At 45.8% G+C, this 24,611-nt stretch overlaps 2 protein-coding genes across 2 annotated transcripts in view; both read left to right on the top strand.

The window, feature by feature from the left end:
* LOC149326751 (putative aminopeptidase PLBD2) overlaps positions 1-22,653 on the top strand; it is a 70,420-nt gene extending 47,767 nt beyond the window's left edge. The window contains exons 10-11 of the mRNA XM_089563101.1: positions 737-899; positions 22,386-22,653. Of these exons, the coding sequence (XP_089419227.1) occupies positions 737-899; positions 22,386-22,595 (373 nt within the window). The 3' untranslated portion in view covers positions 22,596-22,653. The remainder of the gene's footprint in view (positions 1-736; positions 900-22,385) is intronic.
* On the top strand, positions 15,083-18,001 carry LOC149326752 (uncharacterized). Its single transcript, XM_089564078.1, has 3 exons — positions 15,083-15,276; positions 15,952-16,148; positions 17,153-18,001. The coding sequence occupies exons 1-3, from the start codon at positions 15,117-15,119 to the stop codon at positions 17,606-17,608; spliced, it is 813 nt and encodes a 270-aa protein (XP_089420204.1). The 5' UTR covers positions 15,083-15,116; the 3' UTR covers positions 17,609-18,001.
* Positions 22,654-24,611: the final 1,958 nt, after the last annotated feature.

The raw sequence follows: 24,611 nt of genomic DNA on the forward strand, positions 1-24,611 counted from the left end.
CACGCTTACGCACTGTGCTGTTTTGGCCAGCTTTGGTACTTTATTCGGAATAAATAGAAATATAATAACAACAGGTATCTTAAAGTTTAGAGTGAAAATAGGAATATGTTAGTATGCGCATTGTTATTATTTTCTGTTTTAAAAGTGGCGCTATTTATTATTTTTATAAATTTAGCCAAACTTGGCGCAGGTGACTTTTTTTTCTCTCTCGGCTTTGGTGACCTGTGTCTCAAGAAAGTAGTGTGCCAGAGCTGCCGTAATCATACATCGTGTTCTACGCACGCATGCCTATGCAGGTAAGGAAGGTCATGTGTATATGATTTCCTAATAAGGAGATATGGTCGCGGAGAGTTATAAAAGTACAGAAGAAACATTTCTGAGGCAAATTAAAAAATCCCATTTTTAATCATCGAAAACATGTTGACACTGCAGCGATTCTAGACCCCCGAATGAGACCCTTGCTCAAGGCTAGTCCCTGTGTTGTTCTAAGTCTTTTTCAAAAGCGCAATGTTAATCACCATGGTAACTACCAACCATGTTAACTACCAACTAGCCAATTTAAAACTCTCTTAATGTTATAAACAGCTGACAGTCTGCGCTTATCGACCGCTGTTTTGCTTAGTGGAATCCTTTATTCAGTCCCCACTTCCTCTCCCATCACACACACAAAAAAGAGACATAGATGGCGGCGTTCACGGCTACTGCATTGCTTCTGCGAAATCTTTGCCCCTCGCAGGTACAACAACTACGAGCACGACCCACTGGCCGTGTGTGACGCGTGTGATCCCAAGTACAACGCCGAGAACGCCCTGTCTGCCAGGAGCGACCTGAACCCTTCGGTGGGCCGATACCCGTTCCTCGAGATGGGACAGCGCCCGCACGGAGGCACCGACGCAAAGGTATTATACACCGAAGCCCATTTCCGGTCTCTCAATGATGCAGTGCCCAAACTTCCGGGCTTATCTCACTGCCCATGCAAAAGGTTTCAAAATTTTCATTTTCGAAATGCTTACGAAAACGATACCCCAAACCCAGGGCAGACGGTAAATGAGTTGCTCGTTGTTATTTCTGAGGGTAAAAAAAAGAAAAGATTGGAAACCGTGTTTTCTTCACACGGATTGAGGTTGCTATCTTACGGATTAAAAGAAGCGCCAGTTTTCTTGGCGCCATAGAACGAATGGAAGCGAACGCTTTAAATTGTAACCTTATTGATACTCATAGGAGACCTATTTATCAGTAGGTGGCCCAGCTAAACCTTGATCATCATCATCTGTGGTGCAGTGCCTTAAACAGAACGCGATCATGGTACAGTGAAGCATGAGCTTCGTTGTTTTCCTTGTTTTTCTTGCTATAGCCAGTATCAGCGTTGATTTGCTCATCGTCCATCCGCGCCGCGCGTGGCGATGATAATTAAGATGAAAGATTTTCAATTTTACCTAAAATTGCAGGTCGGTCCCTCTATTCCTGGGTTCCGCAGAATCTTGTAGCAGCTGCTGCCCTTTCAATCAGCTCCTGCTGAAATTTCAAGTTTCAGCTGGATAGCATTTCCTTCCCCCGCTCAATCGTCGGTTCCTCTTTCCCTTCTATTTCCGAGTTGCCTTGGATTAGGTTAGGTCCACCTCTACGCCACAGTGCACGATTTGTGGCTCATAGTCTTCTGTGTAGATTCCATGACGTGCATGGTTGTATTCCTGTCAGTGTTGAAGTTTCTCGTCTAGTACTTCATCCGGCGGCGCATATTCTCTTCAGCCTAGACCATAGTGCTGCAGGAACTGTGAACCTGTGGTCAGCATGTTTGTGTTCGTCCGTGTGTTGCAGTGCCCCGGGTAGAAGTGCTCAGTCTGCGCCGCGGGTGCACATTCGTTCCCCTGTGTGATCCGATGCTCTGGTGTGCATATAAGCTTTGCATGCTTTTGGGCTTCCTTTATGTCCGTCAGGATCCTTATGGCAGCCTCTCTTCTCCCGCCCCTGTAGTTCCTGCACACGTCTTGCGAATCTGTTATTATCTTCGTGTCTTTCAGTTTCCGGCTGTGGCCAGAGTGAGGCGTGAGCATCGGGAGCGCACGTCTCTCCCCTTGTGGGAATTTTGAAGACGCTGCTTGTTGCCTCCGCTCGTCAGGGCGACAGGAAAAAAAAATCTACAAAACACAGAGAGACGTAATTACATATATACGTAATATGTGGTGTAATATATTTACTTTTAATTTGAAAGCATTTCTAGGCAATGTCAGAGGGGTCGTGTCACCAAAACATGACCGCAAAACGTGTCCAGTTGTGACGTTCTCAGAAGACGTAGCATGAAACGAGTGGTTATAATCAAAAGAGGATGATGTGATGATCCTGCGCAAAACAAAAATTATGTGTATAGGATGATTGCTTAATCAATTAGAGCCAAAAATGTCGAAGAGCATCGAAATGGCGAAAATGTGGGTAAATTGAGTGCGCGGCAGAACAGCGGTGGACGGAAAAATAGTAAAAAAAATAGGCAAAAGAGTGAAAATAAGGTTTGAAATGAAGTTAAATGTATTTATTGAGTGACAATTAATTGAGCAAAAACTTTAATTGATATAGAATAAGTCGTTAATTAATTATCAGCAATAAACAGTGGGCGGTTGAATAGGCTGCACGGGGATATAAAAGGACAGGGAAGCAACCTTGGCGCCAAACAGGAAAAATCAAAATGGTTGATTGAGGTAAAAGAAGGTATAATCAGAGTAAATAAAAGGATCTTTAATTAAAGCATAAGATAATTATGCCAATTGAGTAATTATGCCAAGTTAATTAACAACCAAAAAGAAACAGGCGGCTAGTACCCAGGAGGCGTCAATTCTTTCGCATTATCCTAATGCGGGTCACGGAAGTTATCTCTATATCTATTTATTTATTTATTCAACATATCCCTAAAAGCCCTCCTTCGAGGATATTACATAGAGGAGGAAGGGAGGGGGGTTCAGTGTAAAAAGAAATACATGCTTAAGGAACATTAGTAACAAGCAAGAGGACCTAGAATCCGGCTGATGTACGCGGATGATCCAAACAGATACACGCATTGAGAGACAAATAGGGCAATGTCATTGTCATTAGGTGTAAGGCAGTTAAAGAAGACCAGGAGCTGTACGCAAGATTATACGATAGCCGAAGCAATCTGGACGATAATAACGAAGGCAGCCGTGCAAAGGGATTGGACATTTCTGAGGAAGTGGAGAAAGTTTTAGAAGCAATGCACGGAGGGCAAACATAGGAGAGGATCAGGTAACTGCAGCTGTGCTGATGGACGTTGGGTAGATGATGCTAGAAAACTGTCCACCCTGTATACGCAATGCCTCACGACGTCGAGTGTGCCCGAATCTTGGAAGAGCGCTGTTATCTTAATCCTTACGAATTCAAGGACTTCAAAAATTACAGACCGATCAACTTACTGACCGTTGCCTACAGGTTAGTTACTAAAGAAATGACTAATAGGATTTGGGCAATCTCACACTTAAAAGAAAACATTCGACAGAAGTCTGTCTGGTTGGGAAATTTAATGTTAGGAGAAGGTAAGTGACGCCAACCAAGTAAAATACAGGAAAAACACGACGTTTCGGGACCGGCTCGGCCCCTTCTTCACGGTGTGACTACGGGCGAGCGCAGCTTGGCTTTTTTAAGCTTCTGCGTGGTGGACCTCCGGGTTAATGGCCGCAACCCATGGACGTAGGATGAGGGGAGAGTCCCCAGGGAACGATTAACATTCTCTCGTGTTTGCTGAATGTGCCACGACTCGAGTAGAAGCCTCCTGCATAGGGGAAAAGAAGAACTTCGCGGAAAGGACGAGCCAACACAGAGCGGTCGTCCGTCACATGAATCCTCAACGCAGCGCCACGGCCGAACACTGCGAAGGGTGTGACCACCCAATTGACTTCGACAGCACCATTGTATTGGAAACGGAAGCTAACCCACGCAGGAGGCTTCTACTCGAGTCGTGGCACATTCAGAAAACACGAGAGAATGTTAATCGTTCTCTGGGCACACTCCCCTCATCCTACGTCCATGGGCTGCGGCCATTGACCCGGAGGTCCACCACGCAGGGGCCTAAAAAGCCAAGCTGCGCTCGCCCGTAGTCACACCGTGAAGAAGGGGCCGAGCCGGTCCCGAAACGTCGTGTTTTTCCTGTATTTTACTTGGTTGGCGTCAATTACCTTCTCATAACAATCTCACACTTCAACGAACCCAACTACAAGGCTGGCTTTCGTCAAGGCTACTCGGAAATAGACGATGTCCATACTATGAATCCCGTGGTAGAGAAATGCGCAGGATGCAGCCAACAGCTATACAGGGCGTTTCATGTAAGACTGCGCAATGTTCACAAATGCGTTTTTTGAGTTAGAATAGCACCTTTTCGGCATAGCATTGTCAGCTGTGTAGTGCATCAGACCACTGCTAAGACTTGCTAACTAGCAGGCTGGTTAATAATTGATACATAACTTTTAACTTGTATCCTCAGGCTCCTTAATTATTCAGAGGTGTGATATGATGATGTATATTCCACCGCCAGTAGTATCCATATTAGTTTTTTTAGAATTTTGAAAACACGGTTACCCTTGGCGCTGTCGCTCAAGAAATTTCGGCTTTATGGCGCCAAAATACATGCACTTTCGATAAGCTTGCAGGTAAAACGACCTCTCTGTACTGCACGTAACTCGTCCGAATAGCCAAAATTTGGTGGGCCACAGCGCCGAGGGTAATCGCAATTTCGGATTATAAACACTGATATTGATGTCACTTACGGTCACTTATTAGCCTAAAGGTAATAGTTAAAAAGTTAGCCATTAAATATTAATTAACGAGACTGCTAGTTAGCACGTCTTAGTATTCTGATGTACTACATTGCTGACGATGCTATGGCAAAAAAAGCGCTTTCATAACTCAAAAAGCCTCTCTTTAAAAGTTATGTAAAGTCTTCGGTGGTACGCCCTGTATACGAGGTCTGTTAGAAAAGTATCCGACCTTTGGCCGTAGAAAAAAAAATGGCATAACTGGAGCGTTTGAAACCTAATTACCTTCAAACTAGTCTCCTTGGGACTTCACACACTTCTCCCAGATGTGCTGCCACTGTTGGAAGTATTCCGAAAAGGCCTTTTTCGGAATAGAGTTTAGCTCAGCTGTCGTTGCAGCCATAATGTCCTCTCTTGTCTGAAATCGCGCTCCTTTCCATGGCCTTTTGATTTTGGGAAACAGCCAGAAGTCGCAGGGGGCCTTACCAGTAGAGTAAGGAGTGAGTTGAATACAGCAGTCTGGTTTTTTGCCAAAAAAGTCTGAATCGGGTGCGAAGAATGTGCAGGAGCATTGTCGTGGTGGATGCGCCAATTTCCTGTTGACCGCAACTCCGGTCTCTTCCGCCGCACAGCATCACGTAGGCGACGGAGGACATCCCTGTTGTATTCTTTAATCATTGTTTGACGCTGGGGCGTGCGTACTCGTGGTGTGCCACACAGCAAGAGTCCAAGAAAGCAGTCAGCATCACTTTGACGTTGCTGACCATTTGGCAGGCCTTCATTGGTCGTGGGGACGTGGAATGCTTCTACTGTGACGGCTGGGATTTGGTTTCCGGGTCGTACCCGTACACCCAAGACTCATCACCAGTGATTATGGTGTTGATGAAGTCGGGGTCATTGTTTGTGGAATCCAGCGTGTCCTGTGAGACTTCAACACGAAGCTGCTTTTGCTCCACCGTGAGCAGCTTCGGCGCGAATTTCGCCGCAACTCTCTTCATGGCCAAATCTTCGGTGATAATGGAATGTGCAGAAAAACTACTGATGTCCACCTCTTCCGCAATTTCTCGGATAGTCACACGACGGTCCCGTATCACTAGAGCGTTCACTTCAGTAATGATTTGGCCATTTCGGCATGTTGATGGCCGACCGGAGCGTGGCTCGCTCCCCACCGATGTGCGGCCATCTTTAAACCAGTTGTACTATTGCTTAATTTGTGTGCTGCTCTAAGCATCGTCACCGAAACCCGTCTGAATATTTCGAATGGTTTCCACTTGGCTGCCGCCCCGTTTCTGGCCAAAATTTGATCCATTAGCGCTGCTCCTGTCGCACCGCCATTTTGCTTGCACTAAAAATCCGACGAGAGCACTGCGCACTACCTCACTCAAACGCTGCCTCCCAGCGACTGACTCTATCGGCAGGCGGGAAAAAATTCGTGCATGCGCACGACACTTCAAGGTCTGCTGGTGCAAGCGCGCTTGTTTCATATCCATCAGGTGTTCGCAAAAAAAAATAAGGTCGGATACTTTTCTAACAGACCTCGTATAACCTTAGTAGAGTACTATAAAGCATTTGCCTCAATCAGAATCTCTGCAGTCATGCAGGCATTACAGAACCAGGATGTGGAAAAGGTACACGTGAGTGTACTGGAAATTACCTATTGCAGCTGTGCAGAAATTAATAAAATCCCAATAAGCAAGGGTGCCAGGCAAGAAGACACGATCTCTTTAATACAATTCATCGCGTCTACAGAAGAGGAGTTCAGAGATCTCGACTGAGAAGAACTGGAGATAAGAGTTGACCATTTGCCGCACAGCGGTGCTAATTGGAATCATTAGGTTTAAAAGCTAGCAGACAAGACATGACGAAGATGTTTTCTTTTCTTGAAATTTAAACAGCGCTACATTTTTAGACGAATACACAGAAAAACGTGACAGGACGGGTGCTGACTCCAACTGTGTTTATTCATACGTATTTTCTTTGAACACATAAGACGACAGTGAGCGCATGTGCATCTATGACTGACCACAGAGGGAAAGGTCCAGAAGATGAAGGGGGGGGGGGGGGGGGAAGAAAAGTGAGGTCACATTTTTTTGATCCAATATTATAGCAAAAAAAGCATTGTAGATTAATGAGAGCGGACTGAATTTCGGCCCCTGCTTTCAAGCATTGTGAATTCGCTGGTATGCAGGGAGACAGACGTGGTGCTGGCACATGTCGCCTCTCGCCTTGATAAAAAAGATTTCCGATACTTTCCTATCTAATCTATTTTGTTCCTCGTCAAAAGTTAGATTTTGTCAAGCCGTGGTTTACAGTTTTGATTGTTTTCACCGTTTCGAAAACGGCAATGGGCGCATAAATTCACGCATTAGTCTGATGCGTTTTCCAACGTTCTTTAGAGAATTATCGGAAGCGTTGGAGTGATCACGGCGAGAGGCGACATGTGTGTCAGCACCACTTCTGCGAATTAACATTGCTTGAAAATAGGGGACGAAATGCAGTCTGCTCTCCTTAATCTACAGACTGCATTTCGTCCCCTATTTTCAAGCAATGCTAATTCGCAGAAATGGTGCTGACACACTTGTCGCCTCTCGCCGTGATCACTCCAACGCTTCTGATATTTCCCTAAAGAACGTTGGAAAATGCATCAGACTATAGCACGAAAATAGGGGACGAAATGCAGTCTGCTCTCCTTAATCTACATTGAAGTCCCAAAGGGCTCTATTAAAAGGGGCTCGAGACGGGGCCTCGTCGTGCGGTGTCCCGCACTAAGGATACCGACCATGTAGCGGGGTATCCTGACCCCCTAACTTTCTTTGAGTATTAAAAAAAAGGTTTTTCACCACTACTACCTTAATCTACAATGTTTTTTTTTTTTGCTGCCATCTTGAGAGAGAAAAAAATGCGACCTCACTTTCCGCGCACCGCTTAACCGCTGCACCCCTGCGCGAGGAGTCGTATAAGGACTATCTATGAATGTCAAGTATAGAGAAAGAGTGGTTCTGCATTCAAAGAATTCAATTTTTATCTGCGGGAATTTAAAAAATTCCTGTGAGCAAACTACTGGCCTAATCGAGAGCAAACATCGCTCACGGGGTAGCGTATTATGGTCTACGTTATTTGAGATGTAATTAAACGTCGGTACTTGCCTGCATTTCCTGAAATTAAGAAGAAACTGCTGTCAACTGCGAGTAAAGCTGTCGCAGACGAGAGCTATACGCGAGCCGAGCAGCTGGTTTGACAGGGCGCGCCATCTACCGGAAGGAGAGATTCGACGAGCAGACGAGCCGGAACGTCGTTTGCCTCGCCTTCCGGCAGATGGCGCGCCCTGTCATATGGCGCGCCCTGTCATACAGTGTCGTGCAAGAGTGACACTGATTCCCAAGAGGGGTGGGGACAGCGGCCTTCTGCGCGACTACCGGCCTCTGACAGTGACAAGTGTAATGTACAGAGTGTTTACGCAGGTGTTAAAAGTGCGGATGAGTGGCTGGGCGGAGCAAAATGGGCATCTGACGGAGCTCCAAAATGGTTTTCGTCGAGACCGGCGGCTGGAGGATAATATTTTTGTCCTCACCCAGTGTATTGAGGTTGCAAGAAGGGAAGCTCGTGGGCTGACCTGCTGTTTTATGGACGTCGCGAATTCGTATGACAGCGTACCACATGAGCCTCTAATGCAACGCCTAGAGTCATTGGAAATGCCCTCCGCCTGGATCGACGTGCTTCGTCGCCTCTATGCACGCTGCACAGTGGTGGCCACAGTGTGCGGCGTCAGCTCGGAGCCAGTGGCCGTACAGAAAGGGTTGAGGCAGGGCTGCCCGTTGTCCCCTCTTTTGTATATGTTGTACGCTGCAGGGGTGGAGCGCAAGCTGTTGGAAGCGCAGTTTGAGTTCACGCTAAGCTACATCAGCGGTGGTGTAAAGGACCGATGGATATTACCGGGCCTAGTCTTTGCCGATGATGTAGTATTAATGGCAGAGACCAATGCGGACCTCCAGGCTCTCATCAACATATGCGCTGAGACCATGGCGCCACTTGGCCTGAGCTTCAACTCAAAGAAGTCGGCGGTGCTGTGTTTTTCAGCGCCGCTGGACGCCGAGCAGCCGGTCCACCTACCAAACGGGGACGTCCTCGAGATGGCAACTGAATACCGATACCTAGGCATTAGGTTCAGCACGCAGCCAGAATATGCTGCAAAACATGAGGAACATTTGAAACAAGCTTCGCAGCGACCGGGAAACATATTGAGAAGGCGGTGCATATGGGGCTGCAATCGATTTGTTATGGTCCGCGAGCTGTGGAAGGCAGTTCATGTGCCCGCATTGTCATTTGCAAACTCAGTTATCTGCGTGACAGCGCCCACAAGGGAATGGCTCGAGCGTGGTCAGCGAGCGGCGGGACGTCTGGGAGCCGGGGTGTCATGGGCGGGTGGCTAACGAGGCAGTGCAGGGAGACCTCGGTTGGTCTACCTTCGAGGCTCGCGAGGCAAGAAGCAAAATAGCCTACGACGGCCGGCTGCGCCTGATGCACAAAAATCGATGGGCGCGCAGACTCTTTGACTATGTAAGTCAATACTGCCTGCGGACTACATGGGTGAAGCGGCTCCAACACCTTCGTCGCAAGTTCGGCTTCTTCAGAAATGAAGTACAAGCCGACAACGCGAGGAAATGGGCCAAGGCAGTTAATACCCAAGTGCATGCGCAGCAGCGAGAGGCGTGGAGGGCTGCCATGGAGGGGAAGTCGACACTGGAAGTGTACCGGGCAGCCAAGCAGGACATCTGCGTTGACAGCTTCTACGACAACAGTGTAGGCAGCCGCCTGTTGTTTGAGGCACGCGCGGGTGCCATGCCAACGCTTGTGTACCGCAAGCGCTTCGACACTACAGTAGAATGCACCCAGTGCAGAGCCTGCGGAGAGCACGACGAAACAACGGAGCACATCGTCCTACTCTTCGAGAAGCTGCCAACGCCACCGCACGAGGGCGCTACGTTTCCGCAGGCGCTGGGTTTCCGTTCTTCGAACGAGGGCTGCACAGCGGATGCGGCAAACCATGCGGCAGTTGCAGCGACGAAGCGCCGATTGACAGAGTGGTGGACGCTGGTGCGACATTAGACTAGTACTGTTTCGTCGGTATTCGCGTGTGTGTTTGACGCTTCGCGTTTGATAGTGGTGTTTTTATGTGTGTATCTATCCAGCCAGGGCACGTTTGGTAGGCGCCCGCCCGTTACAAAGGGAAGGCTACATCATCATCATCATCAGCAGCAGCAGCTCGGCTCGCGTATAGCTCTCGTCTGCGACAGCTTTACTCGCAGTTGACAGCGTTTCTTCTTAATTTCAGGAAATGCAGGCAAGTACCGACGTTTAATTACATCTCAAATAACGTAGACCATAATACGCTACTCCGTGAGCGAAGTTTACTCTCGATTAGGCCAGTTGTTTGCTCACAGGAATTTTTTAAATTCCCGCAGATAAAAATGGAATTCTCTGTATATGGGCATTAACCCATTAGCACGGTGTAAGAGTGTCTTACACCGTGCCCATTAGCTATGGCGTCATAGCTGATCAGAAGGGGTGAGGCGGCGCCGTGCCGGTGGTTACGCAGAGCCATGCAGAGGTAGAATTGCCATCTGCGTGGCATCGTGTTACATCACGCCACGCGGCGACTGCGTTCACAAAGGTAGGCTTACGCCTTCTCACACGAAAGCAGTCTGAAGTGTATCTGCCGACTTTCATTTTTTTTACTGGAATAATCTGATTACGCATTTCACCCCCACTAAGTACCACTGATTCCATTTGGAATCAGGTAAAAATATTGGTTAAAGAAAAGGATGATCAAGAATTTTCGCGTTTTTGTGAATTATCTTCTACCTAAACTATCTTCTACGTAAGTCTCTGAGCCAATTTTTTTATTGCAGAGTCTCAATTTGAGGGTGAAAGGGTTGAAGGAGAATACCTTACTAATCTGCGATGAGCTGATGACATTGCCTTGCTAAGTCACTCAGGGAGGAACTGCAAGTACGATCAATGACCTAGACAGCCAAAGGAAAACGGTGGGTGAAAAAAAATTATCACGCAGAGAGCTAAAGTAATGTTCAACGGCATCGGAAGGGAACAACAGTGTACGATGGACAGCGAAGCGTTGCAAGCGGTAAAGGAATACATCTGCATCTGGAATATTCGGACTACGAGGCTTAAATAACCAGAAAAACAAGAATAGGGTAGAGCGCATGTGATAGGTTATCTCAGATCTTGAATATCAGTTTACCAACATCCCTCAAGAGAAAAGTATACGGCAGCTGTATCTTGTCGGTATTCATCTAAGAGACATCAACAAAGCGGCTAAAGAAAATGGTTGTCTTTAAATAGTGGCCAACACAGCGAGCTAAGGGAAGGAAAATGATAGGTCTAACAGAGAAAAATGGGTCAGGGAACAAATGCGAGTTAATTGCATCCTAGTCAAAATCGTCGGCCGTTAAGAGCAACAGGCTGAATTCCAAGAGAAGGCAAGCATAGCAAGGGGCGGAAGAAATGCAGGTGAGCAATTGATGATGGAAAGTTTATTGGCATAAGGTGGCCGCATTTGGCACACGACAGTGCTTACCGGAGAGACATGAGAGAGGTCTCCGTGCTGCAGTGAGCGTAGTTGGTGAGATGAAGATGATGATGAATGCATGCAACGGAGGACCGATCGCCAAAACGTGGGAGAGCGGCGAGTAAAAAAAGATTAGCGCTAATGGCTGGTCACCAGAGTGGCGGAATGGCAATGAGCAGCGCTGGGGTCCGCGAAGACACCAACAACGAGAGTCGATCCCATTCCCCAATCTTAGTTGCGATTCAGCATACAGTCGTCACCTGCAAAGAATTATGCAATGCATAGATGCATTCAGATTCCGTGGTCACTGCGCACGTCTTAAATTTATTAATATATTTTTTAATCATTTTCTTGAAACCGAAGGAGCATGAGGAAGAAAATCAATTACAAATTATTCTGGCCGATTGAAAGGCAACCCCACGTGGTTTTTTAAAAAGTCAAGTCAAGTTTATTGACCAACAATAATACAAGCACAATTTTTGTTTGAAGTTAGTACTCTAGGAGGTCCCATGGTTAAAAAACCGTCAGGGGGAACTCCTAACACAAAAAAGGTAGTTTAAACAAATACTAATCAAGTGAGTGGTTGCTAGTTGCAAACAACGATAAAAGACAATCATAAAATCGCGTACAAACGAAGGCAAGAAGCATTAAACCACAAAAGTGAATCAAGACAGGGAAAAAAAAACATTGCCTACACATTGTCCATAACTTGCAGTTCTAAAAAGTTTTTAATACCATCTAAAAAAATAAAAATGTTGCATGATAATTTAACTTCGTGCGGTAAAGCGTTCCGTATTCTAATACCAGGGAATATTGCAGAGAATTTTCCATAATTAGTTCGAACTTTCGGTAGGAGAAGGTTAATTTTATTTATTTATTTATTTATTTATTAGTTACCTGCATCGCCCCGCAGGGCATTACAGCAGTGGGGTACAGACTTCATTATAGGTATAAAACAATTATTGCAGTGCATGGAAAAATGCTTCATTAGATGTAATACATACAATGCTCGATGGCAAACTGTTCCAGTCCCGAACAGTTGTAACAAAAAAAGAATAACGCAAGACGTCACCCTTGCAAGAAAATTCCCTGACCTTCAAGCAGTGGTCCAGTCGCTTTGATATATAATGAGGTGCCTGGATATATTGTTCGCGGTTTATGCCACTTTTTGAATAATAAATCTCATGGAAAAATTTCAACCTGATGTACCTTCTACGGTCCTTCAACTCTTGCCACTTAAGTTTTTGTTTGCTTTCCGTCATACTAACTTGCCTATTATAATTACCACGAACAAATTTAACTGCCCTATTCTGAATTTTCTATAATTTTCCTACACACTCAGATGTGTGTTGGTCCCAGCAAGCACATGCATATTCAAGTATGGAGCGTACTTGACTGAAATACAGCTGTGTTTTTAAGTTACTTGGTAAATGGCTAAAATTCCGCCGTAGAAAACCCAAACGTGATGCTGCCTTATTCGCAATATAATTAATGTGCTTATTCCATCGTAAGTCCGATGTAAAAAAGACGCCTAGATATTTAAATGACTTGCTTATGTTTAGAGTAAAATCATTAATTCTATACCTATACGGATGATTAGCACGTTTTCTTGTGAAGGTGACGTGAACAGTTTTGTTTATATTTAAGGACATGTCCCAACGTACACACCAGTCTGCCACAGTATCTAAATCAGTTTGCAGGATTTGCGAATCTGAAGTGGAATTTACTACTCTGTAAACAACACAATAATCGGCAAACATCCTGAATGAAGACTGTATGCCAACTGAAATATCATTAATATACAGCAAAAACAAAAGTGGTCCCAATACTGAGCCTTGGGGAACTCCCGACGTAACTGGTGCATACTGTGAAGAAATACCGTTCAGAACAACAGCCTGTCCTCGTAACGACAGATATTCTGCAATCCACGCAATTACTTTACAATCCAGGTTATACGCTTTCAATTTGGAGAGAAGAAGACTGTGCGCGACAACATCAAATGCTTTGCGGAAATCCAAGAAAACGCAGTCCACAACTTGTTGCTTATCGATTGCCGATGCCAAATCATGAACGAACTCTACCAGCTGCGTACTGCAGGAAAATCCACGCCTGAAACCTTGTTGACTAGTGCATAGGAGATTGTGTTTGGTGAGATGGGCCATAACGCAACTATATATTACATAATTAAATTCAAAGGCGCCAAACCATACGCACACACACACACACAGGAGAAGAAAGAAAGCTCTGTCTCGTCTTTCTTTCTCCTCCTGTGTGTGTGTGTGTGTATGGTTTGGCGCCTTTGAATTTAATTATGAATAACTACCAACTAGCCCAACAACAAGTTCTTCTAATATATATTACATGCTCCATAATTTTACAGGTTATGCTGGTTAAGGAAACGGGTCTGTAGTTCTGAACGGAGTTTCGCATACCACTCTTATGTATGGGCACGATACGCGCTACCTTCCAATCAGCAGGCAAGTCGGTTTCATTAAGAGACTTCTGGAACAGCCGGGTGAAATACGGACATAATGTATCCGCACAATTCCTTAAAATTGCGGCAGGAATGTCATCAGGGCCACAAGCCTTAGCCTGATTCAAATCCTTCAATAATTTACGCACACCGTCAGCACAAAAAGTAACTTCCGGCATGCAATCTATTACAAAAGGTAATGCAAAATAGACAGAACGTGAACTAGGTGGCAAAAACACAGATGAAAAATAACGGCTAAACATTTAAACTTTAGACTCATCATCATGGATGATTACCTCATCATTTTTCAGAGCAAGTACTGAGCTGTCATCCTTACCATTACGCTTCACATATCTCAAAAGACGCTCAAAAAACCTAATTTCATTAGCATCGAAAAAATAGTTGTTGGGGAGGACTTCGCAGGGAATGCATACTTGAGTTTTACGCATCAATGGAAACAAAAGAAACATTCGCATGAAATTTAGAGTCTGCCCTCCTTAGCGACAACGAATAGAAACAGTTTTTATTTCTCGCTCGTATTAGCTAGGGCCTCCGTCCGCTATGCTCCTCAAGATGGCCACAAGGAAAATACGGGTTTCGAAGGTTTCGAAGCGGAGTTGCGCAGCTGTAAAGCCCGAGTCACACTGCGGGAACACAACAACGACATGAACCAAACATGTTCGCAAACGAGCCGTCAACAAGTCGCCCAACCAACTCGTCCCACAACTTCTTGTCACACTGCACGAACGGCAGGGAAACGAGACAGGTTGCTGGGATGTTCCCTCGGTATGACAGCTTCCGGGAACCGGAACAACAAACAAACAGCGTTCGTGGACCCTGTTGGCGCTGTTCGCCGACCGGGCGAATTTCCTGGCGACACCGCACGAACAAACCAAGCACTTTGCGGTGATTCACCGCTTTTGTGCCTTTCGTGCTTGGAAACGTCGTTTTCGAAGTGCAAACATGGGCATTTTTTTCAGAAGGTCGTGGTTTTTTTTCGTCGCAATGGTATCTGCCGCGTACGGCGTCTTGCAGGCGGACGCATGCAGACGGGGAGGCTGCCGTGGCAACCACCGGCTGGCGGATGCCACCGCCGTGGAGAAGCACATTTCCCCGTCGCATTCTTGTGAGCAGTGACGAATGCGGCTTTGTAGGGAGCCAAAAGGAATGTCTTGTGCCGTGTGTAGAGCCTACCTCGGCCGCGAGCACTAGCAGTTTCTTGACGGGGTTGCGCGCGAGATAGCACCACTCGAGCAGCTAGCAGCCGCGACAGCAGACGAGTGTGCCACTTGCTCCCGCAAACATGCTGCCGTCGTTCTCCAGCCGCCAGGAAACTGACTTGATCGGGATGGTTGAAGAGAGGAGATATTTATGGGATATCACGGACCCAAAATACCATCGGCGTGATTGGAAAGAGTCTGCTTATCAAGAGATCGCTACCAAATTGGGACCGGACTTCACAGGTGAGCGCGAGTTACCTGTCCTGCTACTTTTGAACGTGAGATGAACAAGAAAGCAGCGCTGTAACCCCCCCCCCCCCCCCCCTATGAAATAGCAATCAGAATAATTTAACTGAGTTCCAGTTTCATTGCAAGAATGATATGTATAATTATGCATTTTTTCACTCTGACAGGGTGGAACAAAGTTAATGAATCTGTCAAGATTGTGGCGTGATTTGTACTGATGTGTACTTAAGGTGACACGTCTCCAATTATTCTTCAATTGCGCAAAAAGCCGGCCGGGGTGGCAATGCATCGTGGAACAGCAGCGCAAAATACGGAATGAATGCATTGAAGTAGACACAGGACGCAAAAAGCAAACGCATGTAGCCCCTGTTTAATTCTGTGTGTTGCGTTTTTTGCGCTGGTCTTGCACATTTATCAAGCTGGTTACAATTGTAATTGTTCGGTTTTGCCTTGTATCGTACCATTTCTGATTCGTATTTTTGGCATGATACGATTTTTTTTAGCCCTCTTATTTTTTTTTCTAATGTAAATGTGCAGACCCCACTCTGCTACAACTGGAACCTGTAGTTAGCAGTACTGTAGATAAACAAAATTAGGTGTGGTGTCGGCTGGCCATCATTGTGTCTATTGTTCTTCAAGATTTCTAAAGAGGTGATGCCTTATTTTTTGCAGCCGCAGCAGTCAAGGCGAGGTTTTCAAACCTGCGCTCGCAGTTCCAGCGCGAAAACCGCAAAGTTAAAGCGAGCGAAAAATCAGGAGCCGGACAGGAGGATATCTATGTGCCACGATGGGTCCACTACGCGGAACTCCTATTTCTGCTGAGTGGATGCCCGAAGCGTGACAGTCGGTCAAATATGGCATCGGTAAATGTAAGTCATAACTTTGCGCTTCAGTGAAGCCAGTTTTCTTGGGCACTGCACTCTGCCTGGGAAATAAACACTTTCCATATTTGTGCATGGATGTCTAGGCGTGCCTCTTCCACTCAGTCCCTTTATTTGGTAATGTTATTCCTCTTCAGCGACATTCTGTGAATAGCGTACCTACTATATTGTAGCTTATTTTCGCTTAATAAAAGAGCCCTACATTCATTGTGTACAGGCCCAGCTGTAGAAATATTTCGAAACTTTTTATGTTGGCAATCTTTTTCATTGCGACAACTTAAGTTTGATGGCCCATATTTCCTACAAAATCAAGCATGATTTCATTTATTTCTGCATTACTTACCTTTCTAGGAATATAGCATATTATTTACATGTGGTTTCCCTATCCACTACAAGATCTAGAGCTAACTATTTAATAAAGGTCAGGTAGCCACATATTGCAACCCTGTGTAAGGTGTACCAATCTCTTGTAGCAACTGCACAACAAAGTACCAGTTTGTTTGTCTTTAGTAAAACTGAAGATTTTTTTATCCTCTCTATAATCTTAATCAATGCCAGAAATTGTTGACATTGTGCGGATTAATTTGCGTTATTCTGTTATACTGTTTATTTTAATAATGCTGTATTTTCAGAGCCTCTTTCATTTTCCTATTCTGCTGTATTTATTTTGAAAATTGTTTTGCTTGCTACTGAATAATATGGTAACACCTTAAATTTTTTTTTCACTGCACTGTGCAAACATTCTAAAAGTGTTTTGTCATGTGTTTTTCCCGCTCTGCCTCTGGTGTCACAATATGTAATCCGGGTTGTAGGTCTCATCAAGAGGCATACTTCGTCTCCGTTCTTTAGCCCATCCTCTTGGCCGTATTGTATAATATGGTGATATAAAATAAATACTTCCACTACTAGCCCAAACAAAAATAAACAATTCAGCAAGCTGGAAGGAATAGAATGGAAGTGAAACTCTGCGCTATTTCTGCTTTATTTCACAGTCGCAGGTTGAAAAAGAGAATGAAGAGGCCGGATCAACAGAGAGTGCTCAGTTGTGCTTCGATGAGACGCAGCAGCCTGTTGACAACATAGAAGATGAGACAGCAGGCACTGCGGTCATGGTGAACGATGGGCCTGCAGACAACGGCTGCACTTCGAGGGGCGCTTCAGCCACTCCACCCATTGTTCATCGGAGAGAGCCTGCCAAAAGAAAGCAGGAGGAAAGTTGTGGCAGCGAAAAGAAGCTACTTCTAGAAGCAGCAGTGCATGCTTTAAATAAGTCTGCGAGTGCCGCTCGGCAAAAAGATGAGTGCGACGATTTTGCCGCAACTATGGCCAATGCACTGCGGCAGGTGCCTGAAGGGCCGCACAGACAAATGGCCTACTTAGCAGGATATAAGTATAGCATGGCACTTCATAACACACAAGTAGAAGTTATACAGGAAGCAGATGAATGATCAGGGACGTAGGCTGAGTGCAGACTCAAACAAAATTCACATGTGCCTAATTTAATACGGTGTTGTGTGTTATAATTGTTCTGCAACCAAAATTAAAATTGAAGTAATGTCATCAGATGTTATGGTATGTCATTTTGTTGTGTGAAGTGAGTCATTTTTATGTCAGTGCATGTCGTATGTGTGTAATTTATGTAAATTCAACAGAGGTGTGGAAGAAGCATGCAGTGCTTTGGGACAATGTGTATTATTTTACCCATCTTTGATTTCCTTTTGTGATGTTAGTATAGAGATAGTGATTTTGTAAGTCTCTTTTCATGAAATGCAAAGCAGAAACTTAGTTTACATAGCCTTGTACCAAAAGATTATTCTTGGAGATGATTAATTTTTGTCCATCTTGTTGTGCTACTGTTGCAGCCAGGGCAACGCAGCTTACTCAACCAACTTTCCTGCCATAAGCATGCCTCCCTAAGCTGCGCTCTGTTTTCTGAATAAACCAATAGTTAAAAAAACATACTTTGAGCATTGCATAAAGCTACATTTCCACTACACTGCATGGTGAATGAAGAGCGAAAAAGTGGAGCAAACGCATCATAGTCAGGCTGTCAAGGCACAACAAGAACGTGCAACTTACGCCTTCATTGTGGCAGAAGCTCCTGATTAGGCAACGAGGCGCCACTGCCAGCTGACCTGTCCTTCGTTCACAAAGTACTCCGTGTACGTATCCCGGACAGCCTTGGCATTGACGGAGTGGTTGCTTCCAACTCTTGGGAGCTGGCTCATGGCTCCAGATGGGCTCACACCATCCCTCCAAGAGCCATTGCGTACGTGCCCTATGTATCAGATAGCAGCACCATACATGCGAAAAATTAACTCTTGGTTATAATAATAGATTTGTATCAGTCAAGAGAGAGGCCCATAGGCTTGAACGTTTCATGAAAAGCCTTGCAGAAATTTTCTCTGAGCCTGTGATCGTCAAGCCATAAGTGCTCTTGTAATCATTTTAGTGTGTGCCACATGCACTGCATTAGATAGCTCTGTGTTTCAGGCTTTCACATCATGTACAGCAGTTTCAAAACACACATACCTGTCAAAACGTCCTCTACATCCACACTGTCTTGAGGGGTGTAAAGTTGCCGAGTTGTTTTCTTCGAGCGTAAGTAATTGTGCAGTGCTAGTGTAGCAAACACAATGTCTTCCGCTCGCTCAGGAGAGTGTCGAAGTGGGGCGCGGAAAATTTGCCAGCGGTTTGCAAGCACTCCAAAAGCATTTTCCGCTGTCCGTCGAGCGCGGGAAAGTCTGAAAGGGATCGCAAAAATAGAAATAAGGCAACGCTGACTGGTGGTCTGCTACCAAGTTCTGAAGTTGTTTGCAAGCATTCATGGGTACTTATTCATGTTAAATAAAAGTTTTGTTATTAATCTACTCCTTTTGTTATTTTCATGTCATCCAAAATAGTATTTGAAGCAAGGCAAGCAGACATTCATGACAAGTCACACAACTGCATAAAACTTAGTGCTGGGTGAATGAATCGCTACGTGACTTTTTTTGCGCTGAGCGTGTGCATTAGTTGTGATATTAGTAGCATTGGTTAAATGGCAAGCTAAACTTCAGTACTGTGCTTACCTGTAATTAAAAATTCTTTTCTCCTTGGTCAGCTCACCAGCAGGATATGGCCTCATTAAGTAGTGTTTTAGGCCAAAACCCTCATCACCAACGATGACATATGGTGCTGTCCTTTTGGAGAGCGGCAGGACTTCAGCACAGGGCAGCGGTGATGGCTGCACCTCCAAGGCCTTTTTCATCTCGCATTCGCTCCAGACTCCGCTGTCATTTAGTCGGCCATTACGGCCAACATCAGCAAACACAAAATTTAGCTCCGCATCCACCAGTGCCATAAGCACAATGCTAAAGAATCCCTTGTAGTTTCGGTATTGCGCACCGGAGTTGGCTGGTGGATTTATAGCTATGTGCTTCCCATCCAGAGCTCCGATGCAGTGTGGAAATTGCCATAAGTCTTGAAAGCCCTGTGCTATGGCTTTCCACTCCTCGGGGCGGCTAGGAACCTGTAAGAGACATTTTGCTGGTCGTTCATATTCCACAGCAGAATTCTCAGCTGTGGGACACAGTGAATAAGTCTAGCGGTTCAGTTTTTCTGCCTGCCACCTGGAAGGTCGGTGGAGATTGGTTGCTTTATTAAAGCCAAGTGAGGTCCCATCCTACAAGTGATCAAGTTGAACCTTTTTGAGCTAACAAACCACAGAGGATGCCGCTACACTTTTATGATTTCTTATTACCTCTACTAATAAGTGTATTGAAGTGTAAGGTTAGATAATTATTTGGAATGGCAGGATTTTAACTTTGCAATAAATTATCACAAAAATATATCAATACACTAACAAATTGCTCCATATAAAATTTTGATCAAATTATTCTGTATAACCAAAACATCTCATGTAGATTAATTTCAAAACAATACCAGATGATCTTTTTAACGTTTACAGATTTTTATTTTCAGAAACTGTGACAGCTACGTCAGTGCTGTTTGTTTAAGTGGACTGTACAGCAAGGCAGGCATGTACGTGATAGACCCCAATAATTATTTGCCTAAAAACAGTAAAATTCTTAATTTTTACTTTATGAGAAGAGATTATGTTGCAGAATTGAAGGCCGTCAACATGTATAGTGAGCCCAGTATATTTTCTTTATCGGCAATGTGGTTCAAAATATGAAACGCCAAAAAATACGCACCTCAGAGCTATTGAATTGGCTTTCCCACGTTGCACATTTATAAAATGGGGGCGATAGCATTTTGAATGCTGCAAATAGAGACGCACTTTGTGTATCTTACAGCGTAGAACCAGTTAACAGGATTTCAGTGGCAGTACTACGCACAGTGACTTAGTATAGGCAACTGACACAGCTTTGAAATGCACAATTTTGACTTTCTAAGCTCTCCTGTCTTCTCCCTGTCCTTTTATTCCCGCTAGCACTAATAAAACCACTAATAATATTAATTCTGAAACTTTGAAGCACATTTCCGATAAAACTGCAAAAACTGCACATCTTCGACGTTGACGGCCTTGACTCTTGCCCCCCAAAAATCTCTTGCCCCCCAAAAATCAAAACTAGAAAGTTGATGAGTTCATTTTAGCTACAGAATTAATCTCCAAAGAACGCACCGACGTGTCACTCAGTTCTTAAAACAAAAAATTGTTTAGAAGTCACACTGTATAGTCTCACTTCAGTCGCAGAGCCGACAAATTGCACCATTTACATACCTTCAAGAAATCCTCCTTGAGTTCGGCATATATGGCCTTGCACACATCTTGCACAATCCCAGAGACTGTGTTGTGTTTCCTTCTGAACTGCCACTGTATGGACATTTGACTGTCTCCTGAAAACGAGGTCAAAGATCAACAAATTAGCTGAGATGTATTCATAGAACAGATAGATAAGGACAGAACACACGCAAAATTAGTTTTGCGCTCATGCCTACTCATGCCACAAGCGGGCACATCGCTTTGGGAGTGTGCACTTCACGTACATACGGCAGCGAACGAGGCTACCTCAGAGAAGAAGCTTTCGTAGCGATCTCCTGAGCATAAGAAACTGCGGCGGACAAAAAATTTTAAGCTAGGAGCTCACCTGTGGCGATGTAGCGCAGTCCAATGGCCAGTCGTTCTGCAGCAGGAATGGCAAGGCGGAAATTCGTGTCCTTTTTTTCGATTGCTGGTCTCACTCGGGCTAAAAGTTCTTCGAACGAGCTGGTGTCCATACGTATCCAGCGGCGGTACCCCTCCGCATCTTCTAGGGCCAACTCTCGCATCAAGTTTTCGAAAGTGCCCTGCTCAGGCGCCCTTCGCAGCCAGCCCATCATCCATTTGGAGCGCGGTTTCTTCTGGAGTGGCGGCTCGTCGTCCGAGTCAGAATCGACGGCGCAGTATAGCAGCAAGGATGCTGCTGCAGCAGCCGCGCACGGCGATACTTCCTCCGATATTCTGCAAAACCACAAGCAGCTACGGCAGCGCAAGGTATCGAAAATTTCCGCGGCTGTACACACGCAGCGATCGCGCACGGAAGAGAGCGCGCGAGCAAAGGCAGAGAGGTGGCGGGGAGTGCGCCGGAACTGGTTTTTCTGGTGTGACAGGGAGTTGCTGAACAAGTGGCGCACATGTGGCCGACACATGTCGGCGGGAGACGGCGACACGTTTCCCCACTGTTCGTGTTGACGCGGTGTGACAGGATCGCCAACCCGACGAAAACACTGTTTTGTCGGGCGGGTTGGCGGACTGTTTCCTCAGTGTGACTCGGCCTTTACGGCTAAAAGCATCATCATCATCAGCCTGACTACGCCCACTGCAGGGCAAAGGTCTCTCCCATGTCTCTCCAATTAACCCTGTCCTTGGCCAGCTGTGGGCATCGTATTCCCGCAAATTTCTTAATCTCATCTGCCCACCTAGCCTTCTGCCACCCCCTGCTACGCTTGTCTTCTCTTGGAACCCTCTCCGTTAGCCTTAAGGACCAGCGGTTATCTTGCCTTCGCAAACGTTGCAAGGTTCAGTTTCCAATGGCGGCCTGTCCGGAACCAATGATTCTTATCACCCTCCGCTGCGTCACAGGTCTGACCGCCGCCCCGGCCAGCTGCTCCGCAGCCGCTGGGGACTGAGGGCCGAGGGTTAATTGGGTTGTTCATAGAAGGTTGCGGCCAAGTACAACACCAGGGTGGCCAAATCCTGCCAAATCCAGGGTGGCTAAAAGCTCTATGGTCCGAACGCAGGTGACAAACTCCACCATGATGGCCCACCACGAGCTGTGGACCCAGTGCGGACCCGCCCGGTACCAGCGCCAGTTCTTCTCCTGGAGCGCGTCGCCCTTTGCAGCTGTGCCGCACTCCGGCCAGCCGGACTCCTGGAGCTTCCCGCCCGCCCTCATGGAGTGGGCAGGAGCAGAGCGCTGTTTCAACGCCTCATGGGTTCCTGCTCACTGAGTCCACAACAACACTCTGAACAACACCGCGGGGCTTGACAGGGAACTGCCAATTCTGTTCAAAAAGCAAGCAAGTTTAGAGTGTCGTTTTCTGTTTGGAATTCAGAAAATAAACAGAATATTCTCTTGAAACGCGTGATGAAACAGTAATCTCTTAACTAATATGGGAGTAATTACTCACTGACATCCACCCGAGCGCAGCCATACGGCTACAAAGGAAAGCTATGCAGCTTTCTCAGAAACTTCTCAGAAAAATTCGTCCTGGTCCGGGGCTCGAACCCGGGACCACCGCTTCACCGGAGCAGTCGCTCTACACACTGAGGGCGACAGCGAATTGATCAATAACTTGAAGTGGGAACAGTGTTGGTCAAATGTTTAGGGGAATCCAACAAGGTGGAGTAGATTTATAATAAGAGAGTAATTACTCATTGACTTCCACCGAAGCGCTTGGGTGGTTGTCAGTGGGTAAATACTCGCTTACTACAAATCTACTCCACCTTGGGCTACTCCCCTAAACAATAGACCAGTAATCTCTTAAGCCAGCTACTACTGATACAATGGGAAATATAGTATTCCAGCGCCGAAGAAAACGGTGTTTGGTTAAGATGGAGGGTGGTGGTGGTGGTGGTGTAACACGTTTTATTAAGAGCCTTTATGTTAGGCGTTCAATAGGTCCTGAGCCAAGGTGACGAGGGCGCGTTGCAGGTTCAGGTTCCGGGAGGCAAGCCAGTTGAGCCACGGTGATGTAGGGGTAAAGGATAGGCGGGGAACTGGAAGGCTGCGTGGCGCTGTGTAAGGCAGTGTTCTATGTCTGCATATGTGTGAGGACAGTTTGGGCACTGAGGTGTGGAAGAATACCGGTACAGATAAAGTTTGGCTGGCGTACGTAGGAGTTTAAACTGTATTCGGCGAAGAATGCGAGCTTCACGGATCGATAAGGATGGGTGTGGAGGGGGGTTGCAAGGAAAAGTTACCAACAGTCACTACCCAAGCCAAAGAAGAAATTTAGGGCGATGAATGGGATCGATGCGGGAGTAATGCCATACCATTCTAGTTTCACGCGCCAATCCATTTCCATTTTAGTCCAATTTTGATCCCATTTCCTTTCACTGACTAATCTATGAAAATTCTGGTTTTATTCTCAGTCAGTCAACTAGTTTATTTTCGATATCAAGGTTGTTAAGGGGCCGCAGATAAAAAGCCCCAACATGGGTTTGACAGGGTGCGCGGCACGTGTGCACAGCGACATACAGCAAGCATAGCTTCATGATAGTAATACATGATCATGGCGTTCAACAAATCACACAAATTAAACTACAATTAGGCAATTCAAGAAAAAAAAGAAAAAGGGGACAAGGTACTTCAGCATTTGTCACTCATCAGTGCGCAGCCGCGGAATTTCCCACTGTTGAAGCTGGCTAGTGTCGCGCGCGCATGATTCAGGAGTTAGGTTTGGGATACTGGAAGAAGCATTGTAATTAATTTTATTACCTGCCTTATAGGGCTTGACTAACACTGTTCTATGATTTTCACTCATATTTGTAATGATCAGTACTGTGAAGATTAGGTCTGTGTGGCTGTCTAAGGAACATTCATGATTATTATTCAGCCGCTGCGGTGGCTCAGTGGTTATGGCGCTCGGCTGCTGACCCGAAAGTCCGGGTTCGATCCCGGCCGCGGCGGTCCAATTTAAATGAAGGCGAAATTCCAAAGGCTCGCGTACGCTCGATGTCAGTGCATTTTGAAGAACCCCAGGAGGTCGAAATTTCCGGAGCCCTTCACTACGGCGTCCCTCATAGCCTGGGTCGCTTTGTGTGTTGAACCCCCCAAATCAAACCAAACCATACTTTTAAACTGCCGTTTTCTGTAATCTGTACATTTTAGTAATGTTCGCGTCATTGGTAGTACCCCGCAGGAAATGACAGAAGTTTAGAGATGACAGCAATAAAGATTACATGACGGAACCTAACACTTACACTAAACGTACAACAGTAACAGTGATGGGATTTTTTTTTTG

Source organism: Amblyomma mixtum, chromosome 10 (genome assembly GCF_055824585.1).
Source record: "Amblyomma mixtum isolate Tamu chromosome 10, ASM5582458v1, whole genome shotgun sequence".
In the NCBI taxonomy this organism is placed as follows: domain Eukaryota; kingdom Metazoa; phylum Arthropoda; class Arachnida; order Ixodida; family Ixodidae; genus Amblyomma; species Amblyomma mixtum.